This window comes from Ascaphus truei, chromosome 1 (assembly GCF_040206685.1).
Source record: "Ascaphus truei isolate aAscTru1 chromosome 1, aAscTru1.hap1, whole genome shotgun sequence".
Lineage (NCBI taxonomy): Eukaryota > Metazoa > Chordata > Amphibia > Anura > Ascaphidae > Ascaphus > Ascaphus truei.
In genome coordinates this window covers 94,324,997-94,348,626 of record NC_134483.1, presented here as the reverse complement: position 1 = coordinate 94,348,626, position 23,630 = coordinate 94,324,997, and the positions used below count along the sequence as shown (strand labels likewise).

The 23,630-nt window shown below is 44.2% G+C and overlaps 1 protein-coding gene across 1 annotated transcript in view; it reads left to right on the top strand.

The window, feature by feature from the left end:
- The first annotated feature begins 1,957 nt into the window (after nt 1-1,957).
- NAIP (NLR family apoptosis inhibitory protein) overlaps nt 1,958-23,630 on the top strand; it is an 81,936-nt gene continuing 60,263 nt past the window's right edge. Inside the window, 7 exon segments of the mRNA XM_075592023.1 lie at nt 1,958-2,890; nt 11,402-11,987; nt 13,252-13,351; nt 14,622-14,703; nt 15,637-15,688; nt 22,134-22,256; nt 22,879-22,978. Of these exon segments, the coding sequence (XP_075448138.1) occupies nt 11,405-11,987; nt 13,252-13,351; nt 14,622-14,703; nt 15,637-15,688; nt 22,134-22,256; nt 22,879-22,978 (1,040 nt within the window). The 5' untranslated portion in view covers nt 1,958-2,890; nt 11,402-11,404.

Here is a 23,630-nt window from a genome sequence, read left to right as displayed (position 1 = left end):
AGTTGGTTGGAGAGGAGAAGGAGCTTCGGTGCGGGGAGGCAGACCGCCCCCTACTTAGGCCGCATGCCCCAGGCCCAGTTTGGCCCCGAGTCCCTGTAGAGACAAGCAGAGCTAGGGACTGGCCATAGTTAGGTTCCGGTTCCCTTACTGCCACAATATCATCGCTGGGACAGTTCTGAGTTGGCGGGAGGTCTGGGCGCAGACCCCGCTATCGAGCCGCAGCGTGTCTGGGTGGGATCGCCCTAGACACCTACGGGTGACGTCATCTACACCATCGCTGATCCTTTGTGAAGATTGTAGCCGCACCAGGTACTGGAGTGCCCGGCAGGTAATTCTAAAGTGCACCAACGGTACCATTCTTCATTTGGGACACAGTGGCTGCGCAGTCACACTCATACACATTCATTGACTCACTTGAGGGTGGGAGAACTATTCCCAAGGGGAACTGGACACGGGGTGGGACCACCCGGTGTAGGGAGAAGGGAGGGTGAGCGTTCAACGAGATGCCGAGTATAGTGTCTCCTCAAGGGAGGGACACCTGTTGGTATACATATATGGTGAATGCAAGTAAAGTTAATTGGTTAAGGGATAGCCTTTATCTAGAAGCCAAATCTTATACTATATTAGTGAAAGCACTGTATGCCTGTCTGGATGTCCGGTGTCCCTAGGGGAAATCTCATTGGTCCCTTGGGCCGCCCGCCCCCGCACACCTCTCATTGGCCTGAGGCGGAGTGACGGGCCACACACACACACGCACGCACGCACGCACGCACGCACACACACACACACACACACACACACACACACACACACACACACACTAGGTAGGGGGGGCGCACGATTATGTAGGGGGGGCGCGAGCAGCTTGCAGGGAAACCTGGGGGCGGCCAGAGCTGTGCACGGGCGCTCCGTGCTGCTGCTTCTATGTCTGTGTCTTGCAGAGGGGGCGGGGCCAGAAGATCCGTGCTGCTGCTTCTATGTCTGTCTTGCAGAGGGGGCGGGGCCAGAAGATCTGTGCTGCTGCTTCTATGTCTGTGTCTTGCAGAAGGGGCGGGGCCAGAAGATCCGTGCTGCTGCTTCTATGTCTGTGTCTTGCAGAAGGGGCGGGGCCAGAAGATCTGTGCTGCTGCTTCTATGTCTGTGTCTTGCAGAGGGGGCGGGGCCAGAAGATCCGTGCTGCTGCTTCTATGTCTGTGTCTTGCAGAGGGGGCGGGGCCAGAAGATCTGTGCTGCTGCTTCTATGTCTGTGTCTTGCAGAGGGGGCGGGGCCAGAAGATCCGTGCTGCTGCTTCTATGTCTGTGTCTTGCAGAGGGGGCGGGGCCAGAAGATCCGTGCTGCTGCTTCTATGTCTGTGTCTTGCAGAGGGGGCGGGGCCAGAAGATCCGTGCTGCTGCTTCTATGTCTGTGTCTTGCAGAGGGGGCGGGGCCAGAAGATCCGTGCTGCTGCTTCTATGTCTGTGTCTTGCAGAGGGGGCGGGGCCAGAAGATCCGTGCTGCTGCTTCTATGTCTGTGTCTTGCAGAGGGGGCGGGGCCAGAAGATCCGTGCTGCTGCTTCTATGTCTGTGTCTTGCAGAGGGGGCGGGGCCAGAAGATCCGTGCTGCTGCTTCTATGTCTGTGTCTTGCAGAGGGGGCGGGGCCAGAAGATCCGTGCTGCTGCTTCTATGTCTGTGTCTTGCAGAGGGGGCGGGGCTTCTCTCTGCACACAGACAGCCCCTCCTTCTCTTCCTGTCTGCTTCCCGTTTTCAGCAGCATGGGGGGTTGGGGGATCGGAGCATGTCGCCCCCCCAGGTGAAATTGTGGACTGATTAAGTGTGTGTGTGTGGGGGGTGGGGGGATTGAGTGTGTGTGTGTGTGTGGGGGGGGGAAGTGTGTGTGTGGGGGGGGATTGTGTGTGTGTGTGGGGGGGGGATTGAGTCCCCCCCCCTCCCTGCCCTTTGCCCCCCCTGCCCTTTGCCCCCCCCCCCTCCCTGCCCTTTGCCCCCCCTCCATGCCCCCTGCCCTTCCACGCCCGGGCAACGCCGGGTATATCAGCTAGTGTAATATATAACTGGCACCAAATATCCTGGTTCAAAGTGTAATAGTTCACTGTGTCCTTGTGCAATTATAACACCTGCATTGATGTTGTGTGATATCTTCTATTACATTAACCTTTTTGTACACGTCAGTGTTAAAGAATAATCAAACCTTTATCTCACGACTTTTTTGGATCCTTAATATGAAAGAAAATGTTAAAATAATAACTAATTATTTTAAAAAAAGTTAATTTTTTGATTCTGTATAGTAGAAAAAATGATTAATAATTCTTTTTTCTGTGTGAATGCTAATGTTATTTAGCAATAGTTATCAAATTAACACTAATGCTGCCATGAAACATATGTAGCCATGTTTTGGTAAGTACAGTATACAGGTGCTTTTACAGAATGACACATCTGCTGCCTGCTGGTGTATTTTATTGGTATTTGGGCTAAGGAACAAATAGGTTGATATATTGAGAGTTTTTAACTGCCAGGGATGGACAGAGGTCTCCTGTGTTTGTTATACCAGAAAGGATTCACTGACTTATACACTTTATTTTAAGTACATCTTGGAACACACAGTGAGATAAAGTAGACTTGCAATGCACGTTTCGTTTTAATGCTTGACAAATATTTTGCCGGTTTTATGAAATAGTTTTCAAATAAATAGCAGCAGATTTTGTTTGATTTGAGAAATTCAGCAACAAAAATAGCACATCTCTATTAGTAAGCACTCGATGTAAGGACCAGAACTTTGATTTATTTTATCAAGTACTAGCTTATATACCCGGCGTTGCCCTGGATTTCATGTCCACGTGTACTGACCCAGTCGTGACGCAGGATGGAGCTGCCAGGACTTCAAACCTGCACGGGTAAGTAATGGGGGTGTGTGTTGCTGCTCCTCCTGCTCCCGCTGTCCCCCCCCTTCCTGCCCCCGGTCCCCGTGGCTGGCTGCCTGCGTGGGGGGGGGGTGAGGTGGTAGGGGGGGGTGTTCCTTCCCCCCGTCCCCGTGGCTGGCTGCCATGTTCCTTCTCCCCCCCCCCCCCCAGTCCCTGGTTTCACCTGATGCCGACTGAGTGGGGAAAGTACCTTCACCGATTTGAAGAAGCTTGTTTCCCATACGCCAACGCTTCGCCAAGCCACAAACCCACAAACAAACAATTTTTTACATATATATATATATATATATATATATATATATATATATATATATATACAGTGTTCTACAAACCTATACATTTGCTCGCCCCGGGCGAGTGGATTTAACCCCCGGGCGAGTAAATATTGGCCCAAGCAGCACACGTTTGGTACTAGGTGGCGAGTAGATTTTTTTGTGATTTGTCAACCACTGTATATATATATATATATATATGTATATATAGACATGCAGATGAGCATACAGCTATATTTGCATATTTGCTTTCCTGTGGAGGGTTTTTGTCACTTTTTTTACTCACCATAACTTAACTCAGTATTATGGTTTAGCCTATCCCATAGCCTCTCTTGCATTCCCAGTAAAATCAACCCCACACTGATGAGACCCATCAAGGTCGAAACGGCTGTCTGTGGGTGGTTTTCTGGGTATGCACCTTAACCCTGGCTGTGCTCAAAGCTGTGACCATGCAGCAAGCTTAAGCCTATAGGGAACCATGTTAAAAATGGTTATTGAGGCAAAAAGTGACACTGTGTGCTCATTTGCATGTCATTTCCCAGAATCCCTTGCTGCAGTGGAAGTGCTGTATGCTGGGTGATAATGGGGAAAGGCGGGGTGCAGACCTGCCTAAGACATGCAGATGAGCATACAGCTATATTTGCATATTTGCTTTCCTGTGGAGGGTTTTTGTCACCTTATTTTACTCACCATAACTTAACTCAGTATTATGGTTTATATATATATATATATATATATATATATATATATATAGATTAATTTAATTTAAAAAAAATAATTAGTGTTCACTTAATAGAGATTTGTATTACAAATTTAGGGGACAGGCATGGGGATTATACTTACCCCTAGGCATGCAAATCTATGGGATGTTGGGAAGACAAACATCTTTGGAACAACAATCCTTTTGGGCAGGTCTGGTTCTCTACAGCCGTTTCATTCATGATATTGTAATCATTTGGGATGGTGATAAATCTAGTCTTTTACAACTGTTTGAATATTTTAATAGGAATTATTTGGAACGTTTTTTTAACTTAAAATTCAATAATGATTTCAATATAGAAACGGATATCTTCCACAAAGCCATAGTCTGTAGTAATGATCTAGATACTTCAAGCAACCATCCTAACTGGCTATGCAACATTCCTAGTAAGCAATGTAGTTTATTGCATAGAAAGCGTTCCTCTGAAACAAAGTGTGACAGTCTTCTTTACTAAAACTAGATTTTTATTTAAAGAAAAGGGTTACAATAAAGAATGACTTGATTATTCTTATCTTAATGCTAGGATTGGAATAATCTCTTTTTTTTATTTTTTATAAAAAGCAAGAAATAACAAAAAGCCTGATGTCCAAGTGTTATGAGAAAAAGGACACTCAAAATGATCAAGTATGAGCGTATTTTTACCTGTGATCCCTGAACCTCCCAGTCATTTTTAGAAAAGTGAAAACGATTACACTGATATTGAAACAGAGCAGATTTAAACTAGATAGGCCGTCCATAAAACATGATTGAAGCTGGCTCACTTACAAATGTGTTCAAAATATTTGTACTAATCACAAAAGTATATATAAACCTTTCTGTTTGCGCCCCCCTGCCTGCTCTCCCCCCTGGCTCGCTATCCCCCCCCCCCACCCCTTACCTCCTCTCTGGCATGGACGGCGTCACACGACGACATGATGTCGAGTTGCCGTTTGACGCCGCGTTGTCATGGCGACACGTGACCAGAGAGCAGGTAAGAGGAAGTTACAGAGGCCTCGCACGCTCCCCCCTCCCCCTCCCCCCCCCCCCAGGAGATCTTGCCCTGGCTACAGGTCTGTGTGGTGCTTTGTACCTGTTTGGCTTCAGGAGAGATGAGCTTCTGCGATGTTGTGGGGAATAATAGGACAGGCTTTTGGGTGATCCTCAGGTTCTCTTCATTGGTGACAGCGCCTCCAGTCACAATAGGCTCCAGCAGAGCTTGAGGCAGTTCCTACCATGACAGTCTTTTCTCCTATACCTCTGCCCAATAGACTGCGACAGGTAGAATTATATAAAAGGGGATCTTTATTCACGTAGCCACTGCAGATGTCATTACAGCGTATGCCTTGTATTGGAGAATGGGTCCTAGACCCCTGGATGCTGCGTGCCTTCTGGCAATATTGAGGCCTTGTGTTCTGCACAGATCTTGGCTGCATCTCTCCACCCCAGGAGGGGAAAAGTTCCACTCCTTCTTACCCCAGGAGGGGAAGGGCTTGACTGAAACAATTTGGACTCTTCCTCTCTAAGGCTCAGAGGGGGGGGGGGGACGATATCTGCACCATGATTGGTTGCACACAGACTCCCATTCACTTCCACCCCAGTCACTCAAAGAGGCAGCATGAGGAGGGGTAAACCCACAGAATAGCCTGTCACTGTCTGTATCTATCAGAACTTACGTCACAGGAAGGCAGAAAGATAGTCTGGACCAGCCATGGCTATACTCTCCCCTCAGGTGAAATTCCCATGTCCTCACTGGGATCGAATTTGGGCACCATTCAGTAACCTGGAGCCTGCAATACAGAAACAGGTTACAGCAGATGTCACAACATAACCAATAACACAGTATAGAGACAATAGGGACCCATACCATCCACTGCTTACAGCGATGATGATAGAACAATTCTTCCAACGGGAAGAATAGAATCCCTACTTATAGTATTTAGGATCGGGTTTCTTTACCACCCGCCCATCAAACATCTTAGTCCAGATATAGTACACCTTAGGCGAACCAGGCCTCTGTCTGACTTCCACCCTATCCTTATAAATGCAGGTACCTTCTAACCACTCCTCCATAATGGAAAGTATTTTGGATTAATTGATGAATCTCTTCTCAGTAGTATTGGAGTGGAGATAAGCTAAGACGGCCTGCTTGAGCCAATCATGACGGTTAGTCTCAATTTCTTCCATGATTGGCTTGGGTACGTACGGGAACTCATACCCGTGAGACTGACGGTACCTGTGTAATATGGCCCTGTCAGCTCTACTGAATTTTAATATTTTGCGGCCAGCTCCTTGGCTGGGTAGCATCCAAAATTTAGGTTCACTAAGTTTTACCTCCTGATATAAAATAGAGGGTCCATTAGGTATTCTTAACCCTAAATTTCTCCCACCCTTTTACGGAGGGCTTCAGCTATTTCTTCAGGTGTCAGTTAATCTTCCTCCCACCAGTAATCTACTACAGGACCATCCACCAGCAGTAGCCGTGTCCTGTTCATACAGTACTGGTGGCATAGCCCTGAAACATAGTGTCCCACCATTTAAGCGGTTCCCCGGACTGATATTCTAAATTTGGACTACCGGACCTAGTGTCCATCTGAGAGGACACACCAAATGTAGCAGACTGTTGGGATAATGATGATTCCATAAAAGACCTGAATGACCATGGGGATCTAGCCAGTGGCATGCAACTAGACGCAGGTATTTCTCCCTCTGACTCATCAAACCAACCATCCTTTCCCCCAAAGTTCCAGTCCCTTAAATCTGTCATCACTGGAAAAACGGGACAGTACAAAGGTGGATGCAGCAGGGGCTGAAACAGTGGGACTACAGGCCAAGGGTCGAGGCCTAGGAGGGTCCCGGATAAATTGCTCTGCATTGGTCTTCCCTTACCCCTGGATGGCAGTATCGGGCTGGTGACAGGGACTGGTGACGGGGCATGGGCAACTTGGGCCGGTGAACTGGGCCTATCAATGTCCATGACCAGTCCAGAGTTGGCAATTTTGGGTTTGCCACGACTCCTAGGGGATGTTATAGGGGCAGTATTAGGGGATCCGAGAGTACAACGACCTCTTCCTCAGAGCAGGGTCTTCGGTGGGGCAAGGGCAGTGGGAAACTCCGTCACTCAACCCGGGAAGTTCTGGCGCCAGTTCCGCATCTGGAGCGGCAGCCATCTTGTTGACATCACCAAGTCGCGCTGCTCTCACAAAGCACCAGGTTTCACTGCATACAGGTTGGCACAGGCCACATCTAGCGGCTGTAGGGGCTGGTTGTAGGCCGAAGTAGGGGCCGCACCGAACAGCATGCAGGCCCAATCGTAGACTGCCATAGGAGAGAGACAGCAGGGGCCACACTGGATGGTGTGAAGGCCCGGTCTATCGGCTGGAACACAGCGGGAGTTGGTACAGGGCTGGAGGCCACATGTACAGGGCCCCGCAGTGCTGGTGTCACGCTTGTGCTCGCCACAAACCTGGGTCGGACCGTGTGGCTGCGGTGGGGTTGTATAAGCACCGACCTTAGACCGTGCAGGCTGATCCGGATTGCGCAGTTCGTAGTCGTACGTAGAAGGGTCGGGACTGGAGAAGGTAGCATCATCAGTGGACAAGCCATGGTCAGGACAGGAGAGATCAGGATAAACATTATTCAAGCAGGAGTTCGGCAACAGGTAATCAGAAGTTCCCCACTTCAGCTTAGAAGCATGAGCGCGGGCGTGGGTTCTGCGCGTGCGGTGACCATGGCCCATGGTACTGCTCTCAGGAAGGGATAGGCAGACAGGAGTGGGCACACTGCCAGGCAGCACTGGTAAACCAGTGCTTCAGCGCAGGAGTCCAGAGCGAGCCTGTGCAAGGAGAGAGAGGGTTACAGACCTCAGGACTCGTAGACTGGCCGCTGCTAAGGGTAGGGCAGCAAACCACAGGAAGCTGAAGAATACACGGGAGGTGCTCTGCTTCTGCACAGGAACCAGGACATGGCCTCTGCTATGGAGAATGAGCAGCAGGCCCCAGGAACCAAATAGATAGGCTCTGCAGAGAAAGGACAGCAAGCCTCAGGAAACTGGGAGCTGAAGTCAACACTGGAGTGACCTCCGCTTCAGCACAGGAACCAGGACACGGCCTCTGCTATGGAGAATGAGCAGCGGGCCCCAGGTACCGGTAGATTGGCTCTTGCTGTGGAAGGATAGCAGGCCTCAGGAAACAGGGAGCTGAAGTTAACACTGGAGAGACCTCCGCTTCAGCACAGGAGACAGGAACAGGCCGCTGCGTGTGACTAGCAGCCGGACTCAGGAAACAGGGATATAGACAAGCCAAGGGCTTGTGGCAGAACACTTGTGACATCCAGGAAGGACTATGCTCGGCAGGGGAGCATTGTGGGAAAGCTGTCTTTAAAGGTCAGTGAACCAATAGCAGAAGGGGCATGTGACAGCATTGCTTTAATGAGTGAACCCAGGGTGGAGCTGCAGTAAATATCAGGAGCAGTGTTCCAGGGCTGCACAGGTCTGTAAGGCAAAGCAAACATTAAACTAAGGTGCGGATCCGTTACAGCTGGCACCGAGCGGTGGGGCTGGCATCGCCTCCTGGAAGCCGGCAGTTGGGGCACACACAGCGCAAGTGGTGTTGCCCGTTGATAGTCAATACCAAGTAGCCCCATGGTAGGTAGTAATTTGTCAGCTCCAGCTCAGACATTTTTTTGTTTTGATGAGGTAGGATAATAGCAGCAGTTAAGCAAGGCAGCTCCTCTGTCTCACAGCTCCGCAAAACTAAAGTAATGCAGGGTGTGGTTAACTCCTTCCATGGCAGAGACAGAGTCCTGGATTGGATCTTGAGTGTTGTCTCTCACCTAGGTGGAATATAGAGCAGGGGAGGCAGATCAAGAAGTGACCTGGCTCCGCCGAGCCAGTCATAGTGATGGACGGAGTTAGCTTTTGCTGCCGAATAACTTGCAACTTGCTTTGCAAGCCCTTGCGGTCCCGAGGTTTCAGCAGGAATGCCATTTTGAGAGCGTGAAACATGCATTAGACACCATTTTAGAGCACACAGCACACCAACTGAAAGGGGCCCGTCCCTATGGTGAATGAGATGAGAGGTCCACACTCCCTGGACAATTTCTCATAGGGTGTGCCCCCATAAGCACATTTTCTGAGGTCCCAATGGTCCCCAGCAACAACTGAAAGGGCCCTGGCTCTAGTATTTTCTTTTAGGCCGCTTGAAGGGTTCACGCTCCCTGGTATTATGCCCTCAGGGTACACCCCAACCACTGGTCTGTATTTGATGAAGGGTTCACCCTCCCTGGTATCATGCCCTCAGGGAATGCCCCAACATAGTCCTCATTTTGGTAAGGGTCCAGGCTAGCCCCCTCCCTGGTGTCAGGGCTCCCCCCTTCCTTAACTCGAATGGGTGCTCAGGGTCCCTGGTGAAGCATCATAGGCCTGGCTCCTTCCTCTCCTGGGCTGTCAGCTGCACTGTCCTTAAAAGCCTGCTCTGCTGCTGCATTTCAGCAGCGTCTCCATTTGTAGCACTGCTTTCCCCCCTCTGGGAGATGTTGCTCTGGCTACAGGTCTGTATGGTGCTTCATACCTGTTTGGTTCCAGGAGAGATGAGCTTCTGCGATATTGTGGGGAACAGGACAGACTTTTGGGTGATCTTCAGGTTCTTCTGATAGTGTCAGCGCCTCCAGTCACAATAGGCCCCAGTAGAGCTGGAGGCAGTCCCTTCCATGACAGTCTTTTCTCCTATACCTCTGCCCAATAGACTGCGGCTTAGGCAGAAGTATATAAAAAGGGATCTTTATTCAGGCAGCCACTGCAGATGTCATTACAGCGTATGCCTTGTATTGAGGCCTTGTGTTCTGCGCAGATCTTGGCTGCATCTCTCTACCCCAGGAGGGGAAATTCTTGACTGAAACAATTTGGACACTTCCTCTCTAAGGCTCAGAGGGGGAGGGAAAGGGGTCTGCACCATGATTGCCTGTACACAGACTTTCACCTCCACCCCAGTCACCTCCACCCCAGTCACTCAGAGAGGCAGCATGAGGAGGGGTAAACCCACAGGATAGCCTGTCACTGTCTGTAGCTATCAGAACTTATGTCACAAGAAGGCAGATAGTCTGTACCAGCCATGGCTATACTAGTACAAAACATTGCATAGTGCTGATAGTGCACAGAGGAGAGGGAGTGGCTGACTATACTACTTGAATTTAGCTTTTTACTTCCTCATTTACTGTAGACCTGCGATTGCTAAGCATCTACCGGTAAGAAAAGAATCAGAAACTAAACCAAAGGCTGGAAATATCGAGTCTCAAATGCAATCAAACACGGCTTGTAGGTTATCCACTGAATGCTGAACATTTTATATTTAAACAGGTCAGTCACTTGTTTAAAATTAAAATGCTAGGACTTACATTATGTGTAGAAATACGTAATACAGTACTTCCTTGAGGATTTCAGTTGCATGCTGCTACATGGGCTCTTTAACATTGAAAGAGTGATTTGTTGTGTTTAGATTTTTTTTACCTTTTTTTGTTATAGTTCGTTTATTAGTAAACATGTGCATCTGAAACTTGAGTGGTTTAAATTCCATTAGCCACACCATTTTCTGTCAGGTCAATCCTAATTAGATAAAAACAGGAACTGCTGTAAAACTATCAACATTTGGTTTGCAATATCGTCATTAAAGCCTGTGCAACGTGATTAGTGATCAGAGATGCATGAAACGTGATGTACAACTATTTGTAATTATCACAGAAGTGGAGATCCGTGGAAGGATGCGACAGAGCACAGCCAGGTAACATCCAGGATAGAAAAAAGTGGGGGCAGCAATCATGGATCCGATTTAAAATAGATTTATTAAACCAGTGAACACATGGTACAGGACAGGTGCAAAAACACCACTCTAACACGTCTCACGCGTTCACTCTTTGACAAAGCGCTATTGTAGCGTGAAACGCGTTAGAGTGGTATTTTTGCACCTCTCCTGTACCATGTGTTCACTGGTTTAATAAATCTATTTTAAATCGGATCCATGATTGCTGCCCCCACTTTTTTCTATCCTGGCTGTTACCTGGCTGTGCTCCGTTTCATCCTTCCACGGATCTCCACTTCTGTCTCAATTCCACTACTGTACGTGAGGCACGCCCTGGATTTGGCTGCTGCACCATCATGTGAGTAATTTATTTGCTCATTACTTGTCACTACTGTACCCTGGCTGGTGTACTATGCTCTAGGGTGTGTGTCCAAGTGTAGTAGCTCAGACAGAGCTGTTTCATGTACAGACCTTGGTCTTTTCACACACTGAATAGGATCCTTCATTGTTTGTACCACACATATAGGAGCTTTACTGTGACTCTCACTTAGGTGCTGCTCTTGTATGCATTTCCTGCAGGAACTTGCCAAACTCATTTCACTTACCTTCCCTTACTCTGGATGCACTGCTATTGAGGACATTGTACCTTTTTTTCTACTACTTGTAATTATCTTTTGTGTAGACAATGGCTTCTGCAGAACACACAGAGGGTGGAGATGAGGCTGTGGATGTCATGGCCATTAAGGAGTTTGACCCTTCAGATATGGAGAAAAGGCTGTCATTTTTACCTATTGATTTTCACAAACTTGCAGCGGAGAAACATAAGGATCATGATGCCATACGCCAGCAATTAGGGAAGAGCTACAACTTTCAGATGAGACTTGAGGCCAAGAGACTGAAGTCTTTCATCTCATATGACAACCTTTCAACTTGGTGCCCAAAGGCAATGGCCAGTGCTGGGTTTTATTTCACGGGAGTGAAACGCAGTGTCCAGTGCTTCTGCTGTGGGCTCGTTTTCTGCAATACCAGTCTGAGAACACCGCCATATGAAGATCATGTGAAGTACAATCCAACTTGTGGGTTTATCCAAGGGAGAGAGGTGGGCAACATCCCAAAGTATGAGGTGCGTGTTCAGCCGTCTGAGAAGGACCATGGGACTCTGCAAGAATACACAGCAGAGGAGTTACGATTAAACTCCTTTGCAGGCTGGCCTTTCTACACCAGGATCCAACCTGCTGAACTCGCCAGTGCAGGGTTTTTCTTCACAGGTGAGGACAAAATTGTAGAATGCTCTTCCTTGTTCCTTGATCAGGTTTATATTTCAGTAACCAGTTTATTATTTTTCAAGCCTAGCTCCCCGTCACTTCATTCAGCATGTTAATAAACGTTATACCATAATGAATTAAAGGGCACTTTATTTCATTTTGTTTACTATTTTCTCCTTCTATGCAAACTTCAATCTTGTGATATCAAACCAGAAAAACAAAGAAAAATAAGAAAAAAATCATATTGTTTATTGTTATAATCCTGTAGATTTTTATTTTTTTACTTTAATCAATGAAGAGGTTGTATATTTATAACTTGCCCTATTTTTCTTCTGATGATTGTGGTGTTGAAAACAATACAGAAACGACAATGGTTTGCATCGGCACCAGGTGCCAGTGCAAGGGTATTTGGTCCCCTCCTCTTCATCACACTCCTCTCGTTATCCTTTCATCCTTGTCCTAACTCCGCCTTCTCATCCCCCTGCTCATCCTCACCCCCCCCCTTCCCATTCTCTCACTCCCCTCATGCCCTCATCCCCCTCCTCATCCTTTCAGCCCTCCTTCCTCTCTCACCTCTGCTTCCCTTCATCCTTTCCATCCTCACTCACCTCCCCCCCCCCTTCACCCGCTCGCAGAATTTTGTAGAGACGCACTATTTTGTTTTTTCGCACAATGGCCGCGCCACGTGAGCGGTTCAGCCAATGAGGGCGAACCAGCCTGGTGGCATCACGACCACACCTCCTCAACGCCACCCCATCAGAGTGCACGGATCGCACGGGAGTGAGGCGTGCGCAACGCCATGCGCTCCGTCGCGCGTGTGCCTGCACTATAAACCAAGCCTAATAGTCTGGTTGTCTATTCAACACAACACTGCACCCTTATTCCCTGCCCCCTTTAATGTCTGAAGAAAAGTTGATAAACATATTGCCAGAGGAGCCCTGAAGGTAGAAATCTTTACACTGGTACAGACTATCTCAGAACTGCTTAATAGTGGTTAAGGAGCATGTAATATTATTTGTCACTGTGAAAAGCTATAGATTAATATTTAACTTGTTATCAAGGTTTTATGGATCATAGGGATCCTCTATAATCACAGCCCTCTACAGGTCATGGTGTACTAAAACCTTTTAGAGAATTATTAATAGTGAAATATACAATGTGCTGATATCAGATAAACATTGTCAGTGACTCAGTCGATTAAGTCTTAACATTTTATTTCTTGTTCCCATTTTGAGTACGTTATCCCTACATATTCATCCCAATACAGGTAGAAGAGACACTGTGCAGTGCTTCTCCTGCGGAGGCTGTTTGGGGAACTGGGAAGAAGGTGATGACCCCTGGAGAGAACATGCAAAGTGGTTCCCTGAGTGAGTCCAATAATGTACAATAGACCATATTCTTATTTTATGCAGAGTGCAGTTAATCTGCTGTTTGATGGAAAGTGAGATATTGGGCAGTATTTATAGCAGAAACAACACTTTTCCACTCTTGTCTGAGTAGGTGACATTGTGGTAGAAAGCACACTGGTTCTGCTTGCTGCGGGCTGCCTGGTAGTGTATACTTTCTAATCAGGCGTGCAGGCCCACAGGCTGAACGTTTATTGGTCGGTTTACCCTCTTGCTAAATGTTTGGATTTTGACTGACACAGATTGATGGCTGCAGGGAGACTGATGTACATCTCTTCTGCATGTTCACACAATGAGGTTCATACTTCTCCCCTCCAACAGTGCTAGTGGCAGAGGAACTAGCTAACGTTGGGTCTCATACATCTCTTTCCCCGACGCACATGTTCTAAATGCCGGTACGCAGGCCATATTTTTGGGTTGGGCTCCTGTAAATATGTGAAGTACTGTAGCAATGCTCAAGACTAAGTACAGTACCTCAAAGCACACACAAACCTTATTTATGTCTTCTACAGTTTAAAGCTGCAGTTTAAAAAATAAATATATTTATATATATGTAATATATATATATATTTTTTCCATTTAATATGTGCATCAATACAATCTGCACACTGACAAGTGGTTAGCTAAGCTGCAGATCGATCCCTCCTCCTGTAATTGATCGCTTTGCTTGGGGTTATTTAATTCTGTTATTGCTGCAAACCAGTACCCACAATGCAAAGTTCTGTGTGGAAGATCATGTGACAAGGCAGTTACTAGATACAATTGGTGCACTGCTAGCTGGAAGGAGGGCAGGGCTCAAGAGCCAGAGCCTGTCTCAGAAGAGAAAGGGGGTGTGACTTTGTAAATGATTTCTATCAAAACAAAAATACTTGCTACATTAGAATACATTAAAAATGTCTTTAAAAATTGTTTACAAAATGCTACAAGTATTTTCTCATAGTACAGAACGGATGTTTTTTTTTTTTTTAAACACATGTAGGATATTGCTTGGCTGCAGCTTTAATAAGTGGAAGGACTTGCACGAGAGAGCAGTGAAATCTGCAGATCAGTTACTTATTTGTGTGTTACTCATCTATAATGACAAAAACATAATTATTACTGTGATACAGGTCCAGCACTATAACTGAAACATTGGTCAGAATAATGTAACTGACTAATGGTACATTTTAACGTCTGGAGAGCTACAAGAATGATTTGCCTATTTTATGATTTATTATATTTGTCCCTTAAGGTGTAATTTTCTTGCGAGTAAGAAATCCCCAGACGAAATCAAACAATACATTAAATGTTACAATGAATTTTCTGGATTTACGGTAAGGTGGTTTGTGCTTTTTATACCTTAATGATATTGTCGTTAGTTTTACGTTTCACAGCAGGGAGGAGAATACATGTTTTGTGATGTGCAATGCTATTTGGCAAGTAACAGGCATACTATGGGATTCGTAATACCTATCATAGCGCACACGGATACAGAGTCCTGTACACAAGGTCAGGCACGCCGATGGCTGAATATGTTTACTGATCAGCCATTATTTTTTTATGGTTCATGTGTCATGTGTAACAAAAAATAATCCTAACTGGAAACTGTTAAGAACTTGAACGCGTGTTTATCCACCGATTATAGTTCAGCCCCCGGCTAAGCACACTGTCAATTTCAATAGTGGGATCATTACTTATCAGATTGTAGCATGCAGTGGAAACAAGATTTCTTTTCTATAGCCTTAATAAATGAGACTTCTCTGGTGTGAGTGACCTCAGGCATTATAAATGATGTTTTAGGTACAGTACATGTGTGTAGTTGTCTCTGTGGTGAAATCCATGCAGCAGAATTGTGTGTGAGCCACAGGGAGGTGAAGTGAGTAACCTCACGGTCATGCAGAGTAATAAGTGTGCAGGCTGGAAGCAAATCTCTGCACTGCAAATCTTCTAGGGGGTTATTTACTAAAGTGTCCCATCTGCAAAACCAGAGTAAAACGGGTGCAAGAGACTTGCACCAGATTTATAAAAATATAAATAAAAAATTAAACAATGCTAACTGGTTTTAATGGGATTCATTTTCTTTAAAAAATATTATTCTCTTTTGTGCACTGGTTTTGGCCCCAGTTTTGCAGACTGGAGACCTTAGTAAATAGTGTGTGTTTGGGAAAGAGTTGTTTTGCTAACCTACAATCTCCAAGGTTTTGTGCTAAAATTAAAATGAATAATAGGAAAATATTGTGACTTCATTTCTTAATTATATATTTCAGGGAGAGCATTTTACTGCATTTCTTGGTGACAGGATATCCCCCCTAGTAACGCGTAAGTAACAATACTAACTGTGTGCTTAGGTAAACAAAAGTAAGGTGTAAGTCAGTGATTCTCAACAGAGGGTTCAGGAACCCCAAGGGGTGCGTGAGGTGTCTTCAAGGGGTTCACCAAACAAAATATGTACAGGTGAATCCTAAGCAGTGTAGTGGGTTCCTGAGCCAGTGGGGAGACTGTTCACTTAGTAAGGCCCCAAACTGCACCTTAGTGTGTGGGTGGTATAGCCTACCAAAGTCGCTCCCCACAATGCTTTGCATTCACAGTGGAAAGGCATTGTAAGGCGTGACTTTAGAAGCTCCTGCAGTAATTGACAACTTTACCACCCACGCTGCCTGTGCAGACTGAGGTGCAGATTGCGGCCTTATTACGCATGAGTTCCCCATCGAGCTCAGGACACTATATTGCCTGGGATCGGTCAGAAAGTTTTGTTATCCTTAGTCTGATGAGTTTTTGCAATAAGATTTATCAACTAGGGGTTCACTGGAACAAATGTTTCCTAGCAGGGGGTTGGGGGAGGCACATTTAAAAAAAAGGTTGAGAAGCACTGGTATAAGTGATATCTTTCATGACTAACTTAATGGTTAAAAAAAGTGCATGCATTTTCAGACGCTTCCTGTATCTGTGCCATATCCATATCCATATGTAGTAGTGCCGCAGGAGGACGCCACAACCTTCATATTAATTAATAATTGGTTTACTGAGTAAGAAGTTCATAAGCGGCTTGAAAAAATTAAAGTAAATAAGGCACCTGGCCCCGATGGCATACATCCAAGAGTTCTCAAGGAGTTAAGTTCAGTAATAGCCAAACCATTATATTTAATATTTAAGGACTCCATTTCCACAGGCTCAGTACCACAAGATTGGCGTAAAGCAGAGGTGGTGCCTATATTTAAAAAGGGAGCTAGATCAAAACCGGGGAATTAGACCTGTAAGCCTGACTTCAATAGTAGGGAAACTATTGAAAGTTTAATACGGGATAATATTCAGGAATACCTAATGGAAAACAAAATCATTAGTAATAGTCAGCATGGATTTATGAAGGATAGGTCATGCCAAACTAACCTTATTTGTTTCTTTGAGGAAGTAAGTAGGAATTTAGACCAGGGTAATGCAGTTGATGTGGTCTACTTAGATTTTGCAAAAGCTTTTGATACGGTTCTACACAAGAGGTTGGTGTACCAAATAAAGAAAATTGGACTCGGTAATAATATATGCACCTGGATTGAAAACTGGTTGAAGGACAGACAACAGAGGGTTGTCATAAATGGAACTTTTTCAGGTTGTTCTAAAGTCGTTAGTGGAGTACCTCAGGGATCGGTACTGGGACCCCTGCTTTTTAACTTGATTATTAATAACCTTGAGGTTGGCATCGAGAGCAAAGTCTCCATCTTTGCTGATGATACTAAATTGTGTAAGGTAGTAGAATCAGAGCAGGATGTAATTTCTCTTCAGAAGGACTTGGAGAGACTGGAAACGTGGGCAGGTAAATGGCAGATGAGGTTTAATACAGATAAATGTAAGGTTAAGCATTTGGGATGCAAGAATAAACTGGCGACTTACACATTAAATGAGGATAAATTGGGGGAATCCTTGATGGAGAAGGATTTAGGAGTGCTTTTGACAGCAGGCTTAGCAATAATGCCCAAAGTCATGCAGTAGCTGCCAAGGCAAACAACATCTTATCTTACATTAAACGGGCAATGGATGGAAGGGAAGTAAGCATAATTATGCCCATTTACAAAGCATTAGTAAAGACCACACCTTGAGTATGGAGTACAATTTTGGGCACCACTCCTTACAAAAGACATTCTGGAACTAGAGAGAGTGCAGAGAAGAGCCACCAAATTAATAAAGGGAATGGACAATCTATTTTATGAGGAGAGGCTAGCTAAGGTAGATTTATTTACATTAGAAAAGAGGAGTCTAAGAAGGGATATGATAACTATATACAAATATATTCGGGGACAGTACAAGGAGCTTTCAAATTAACTATTCATCCCAAGGGCAGTACAAATGACTCGGGGGCATCCCTTTAGGTTGGAGGAAAAGAGATTTCACCAGCAACAAAGGAAAGGGTTCTTTACAGTAAGCGCAATTAAAATGTGGAATTCATTACCCATGGAGACTGTGATGTCAGATACACTAGATTTGTTCAAAAAAAGGTTGGCCATCTTTTTAGAAAGGAAAGGTATACAGGGATATACCAATAAATAAACATGGGAAGAATGTTGATCCGGGGATTAATCCGATTGCCAATTCTTGGAGTCAGGAAGGAATGTATTTTTCCCCTAAATGGGGTTTTTTGTTTGCCTTCCTCTGGATCAATAAGTTAGTATAGTTATAGGATAAAGTATCTGTTGTCTAAATTTAGCATAGGTTGAACTTGATGGACGTACGTCTTTTTTCAACTTCGTCTACTACTGTATGTAACTATGTAACTATGTAATATCTGTGCCATTTCCAAAACCGGATTAAGCTATTTATTTGTTAAAACAAACAACCGAGAATAGCCAGGTCGATCATGCTGGAGGCTAGGGAAGGAGGTGGCCTGGCAGTCCCAAATATTCTAAAATATTATATTGCTTCTCTTATGAAGCAAATGGTTTATTGGCACGCCCCGGGAGGGCTATATCCTTGGGTGAATTTGGAGAGCACAGTCAAAAAAAATCGATTGGGTTGCCCTCTTTGCTGTGGTCGGGCTCTGGGTCTGTTGGAGAGACAGCCTGAACCAGCAGTAATCGGGTTCACACTGAAATCTGGCAGATGGCAAAAAAGAAGTATAAGGTGATGCTGAGCCCATCCAGGCTCACCCCTTTGTTTGGTAACCCAGGGTTTCTCCCTGGTTTTTGAGGACAAGGTTTTGATACCTGGAGACAGAGGGATCGTAGAGGTGGGAGACTTGTTGGTAAAAGTTAAACTAATGTTGTTTGAGGAACTGAAGAAAAAGTACGATCTACCCCAAACTGATCTGTTTAAGTATTTGCAGGTCCGACACTTTGTAAGGCAGAGTTTTCAAGGTACAGAAAAAAGGGTGGTGTGAATAGCGCTAAAAAATTTAAGCAAAATGCATAAAGAATAATATAACAATAAAACAATATAGAGGGTGTGTAATAATGCACCCAAACCTATTAACTATAAGGCAAGGCTGCCAGATATAACTAACCCAAAACACAGTTAGTGCAAGAACAAAAAACAACAATACAAACCGGCGCCTTAAAGTCCAGTATAGGAACAAATGTGGAGTCCAAGAATTGTGACAATGTCCAATGGAGGAGAGTCCAATCTTTAACTTCAGGCTCCACAGCAGGGATTTACATGCGTGATGCAAAGGAGAGAAGAAGAAAAATCATAGTGCAACAATGTTAAATGCAAACATATAGGACTTACAAGACAAGACAAACATAAAACAATGACAAGTAGGCTGACAAATAATAAAGGAGTAAATTTAATGAACAACTAAAAAATGCCTGGAGCAGATATCGGATCCGGTATGTAAAACCGGAATCCTACTTACAAGACATCCAATATAAACAAGCAGGGGTACACGGTGATTGAAATCCGGCAGCAGCTGCTGATGGACTCGTGGCAATCAGGGGAAACTCCGATCACTTCCTTGGTTCTGCGTCCGGATGTGCGTTACCATAGGTTGGTCTCCGGTTCTCCTGGTGCCGACTGCCGCTCTGTTACCGGAAGTACATCACTGGGGGCGGGAGAAATGTCCGAAACTCCCTTCTCCCGCTTGTGTATCTGAACACGCTCCTGCAGTGCTCTGCTCCAATGCAATCACTCTCTTCCAACTGCCCTGGGAGAAGGGAGTTTCGGACATTTGTCGCGCCCCCAGTGACGTACTTCCGGTAACGGAGCGGCAGTCGGCACCAGGAGAACCGGAGACCAACCTATGGTAACGCACATCCGGACGCAGAACCAAGGAAGTGATCGGAGTTTCCCCTGATTGCCACGAGTCCATCAGCAGCTGCTGCCGGATTTCAATCACCGTGTACCCCTGCTTGTTTATATTGGATGTCTTGTAAGTAGGATTCCGGTTTTACATACCGGATCCGATATCTGCTCCAGGCATTTTTTAGTTGTTCATTAAATTTACTCCTTTATTATTTGTCAGCCTACTTGTCATTGTTTTATGTTTGTCTTGTCTTGTAAGTCCTATATGTTTGCATTTAACATTGTTGCACTATGATTTTTCTTCTTTTCTCTTTTGCATCACGTATGTAAATCCCTGCTGTGGAGCCTGAAGTTAAAGATTAGACTCTCCTCCATTGGACATTGTCACAATTCTTGGACTCCACATTTGTTCCTATACTGGACTTTAAGGTGCCGGTTTGTATTGTTGTTTTTAGAGTTTTCAAGGTGTAGAGTTCCCTAGACCAACACGATTCAAAGATCTATGTAAAACAAGGACAAATCAAAAAGGGCTAATATCATGCCTATATCAGGGTTTAATTCCAAGAAAAGGATACTACTGACCATAGATATATGGAGCAGGGGGCTCTAGACTTCCAGGCAGAAATAACGAAAGAGGACTGGGAGGATATATGGGACAATGCGGGTAACGCTTCTATTTGTACGACAACAAAAGAAAACATATATAAAATTTTATTAAGATGGTATTACACCCCCAAGAGACTAAGCAGATGTTCCCGGAGGCCTCAGACGGGTGCTGGAGGGGATGTGGACAGCGAGGAGATCTGGCACATATCTGGTGGTATTGCCCGGCAATGCAGACATAGTGGAGGACAGTATTGAAATTAATTAAAGATGTGTTGGGTATCACGATCCCACTAGATCCAACTATAATTATTCTAGCCAAACCTATGGAGAATGTGAATCACTGCACACTCAAATTGATTGCGCATATACTAACGGCAGCTAGGTGCTCTGTGACACTCCCGCGCTCCAGAAGAGAGGTTATTAGAAGGGTTAACGAGGTCCAATTAATGGAGAAACTCACCTCATTTCTGAATGATACTACGAGGAAGTACTATAGAGTCTGGGAACCTTAGGACGCTTGATAGGGCAGAGAGGATTTAGATGGGTAGTCACTCATAGCGACAGGAAGGGTAATACAAGGGAATGAGCCCAGAATGTGTGCAGGGTTCCGGAGTGTAGAATGTGTCATCTATATAATGTTGTATGATATGAAATGTGATTGTTGATGTTTGTAAAAATTGGAAAATTTCTGTACAAGATGGTTGTTCTCTCCCCCACCCCCCATCCCTTCTTTTTTTTTTTTGTACCATACCCCCTCCCATTTCACTGTTGAAAATTTCAATAAAAATATAAGTTTAAAAAAAAAAAGAGTGCATGCTTTCAGGAGCACAGAGGTCTTCAGCCAGACTTTTACAAAAGCAGCAGCAATAGCATGTCAGATTTATACAAGGATTATACCCTAGTAAGATTGGATATATAGTTTGTTAATTAGTGTGATACAAAAAGTAACATGGCAGAACAAAAAAGGAAATGCAAATGGGTCAGGAATTACAATGGAAGTGTGAGGTGTCAGGGCAAATAGTTCGTTTTAGTATCATCTTCTATTTATGAGCTCTATGCTAAGTGTCAATACTGTATAAGTGTAGCTGTTGCAAGCTGAACGTGCAAGAAAATAAACCTAAATCAGTAGAGGATTTGTATGTGATCGTTGTATATAAACGCTATTGGAAGAATTTTACTGTTCTGCGCATTTTAATATTTATTCTACACACTGTAAAACATTGTTGCATGTAGGATTTAAATTTTGTTAAGCACATTGTGAACTTAATTCCACAATTTTTGCAGTAGTTTAAGAATGTTTTGTGTATGGCATGCCTTGTTAATAATAATTGGAATAACTTGTTTTTATTATATAGCACTGATAATATGTGCAGCACTGGTCCCAGAAATGTACAGACACAATACATCCCTTCCACAAATAGCTTGCAGTTTGTGCTGCACAGAGAGATACTGTATACTGACTTACCCAAGATCACAAGTCACTGACATCAAATCAGCTTCCTTTGCTTAAACGTCAGTGTCCCTCATACTGTGATGCTCCTTTAGGCAAATAGGCAAATAATACAATACATTTGGATCAGTAATATAAGGCAAAACATGTCAGCGCAACTAAATAGCCACTTTGCTCTGCTTCCACAAATAACATTGTGATCTATAACCACTGATATATACAGTATTATATTATATATATATATATATATGTTATATATTACTGTATACTCCAGAGGCCATGGTGGAAATAAATACATTGTCAACATAATTAGTAATGTGATTCAAGTTAAAGGCCCTCCTTATCTGAAGGCAGCTGCAGACTTATACACGGAAGCAGAAGACCCATTTCACATAGCCACCTAACTCTGTATATGAACAAACATGGTAATACATCACATCATTATCTAGGTATTAACGCGCCCCGGTCATTTATGTGTTTTAGAAGTGTGTCCGATTTTGAACATCTTTGAAGATGAAGGAGTTCGGCTGGATTCATTTAAACAATGGCCTCCAAATGCCCACGCAGACCCGGCTGCTCTCGCTAGATGCGGATTTTACTACACAGGTGAATTAAGATTTCTAACCGTGTCTAATCTCTATGACCTTATTCAATATGCCGCTTCGTCTTGTAAGCGAAGGTTCTAAGCCCTATTGCAAGGAAGGGAGTTCAGAGGCGTCACTGACAGGGAGATGCGGCTTTACAGCATATGGAATAAGGACTGATGTGAGGGACACACACCATTCCAACTTGCGTATGTTGAATACTCCCCTTGTGGTTTGCACATGTGCCTATTTATGCCTATTCAGGGATTTCATTCACTTTCAGGATGTAAAGAGAGTACATTAGTTGAAACTGGTTGCATTATGAAATCTATGCTGCAATGCGACAATTAAAGTGCTATCATTGATAATTATAGACTTAGGGCGTTAGGCCACATAGGGTATGAAATTCTATTCCTATATTAATTCAATACAAAAGTTTGATATATGGCTTTATTTTTATTGTGTGTCAGTTAGTCAGTATTTAAAAAATATGTTCCTACTTTCTTACAGATCATTAGGCTGACCTGTGACATATCAGAAAAGATAACATGCATATTTAGGAAAAGATGACCACACAGCAGTTTTTTTTAACAACTATTTCTGTGATAAATGTACATGAAATAAATAATGTTATTTTTACTTAGGGATATCTGATGCTGTAAAGTGCTTCAGTTGTGGTGTCAATATTCGCACATTTGAACCGGGCGATGATCCATATTCAGAACACCTGAAATACAAACTTATGTAAGTGCATAGTGTACCAGACATGAAATTCAGATAAAGGTGGGCGTTTAATAGCTTAAGTATGTAACACCCCTATCCCCCCGCACCATGAGGGATAGGGTATACAGGCAGTCCTCGTTTTACAACGCTTCACTTTACAACGAATGGCTTATCCAACGCTATGCAATGCATACCTATATTCATTTTTACAACGCCAAAACGGCTTATCCAACGCTCTTACGATGCTTTGCAACGTTGTGTATGTGTGTATATATATACACATTCACATAAACAATGTTGCAAAGCGTCGTAAGAGCGTATATATAATATTATACTATATAATATTATATTATACTATATAATATATTATTTATTATGTTATATTATATATATATATATATAATACAGTATATACACTATATAATTTATGTGTGTGCTGCATATCTTATTGCCTGCATAAAATATTTGGTGTATTTTAGTGTTAAAAATGCCTTCAGGAACGGAACCTTTCATTTAAACAGTGTTCCTATGGGAAAATGTGTTTCGCTTTACAACGCCATTTTGAGTAACGCATTGTGTTGGATAACCGAGGACTGCCTGTACAGTGAAATGGAGAAATATAACAGTCCCAAATGTGTCGGTCTCTTTAAAAGGATGTGTACCTGCAAAAAGG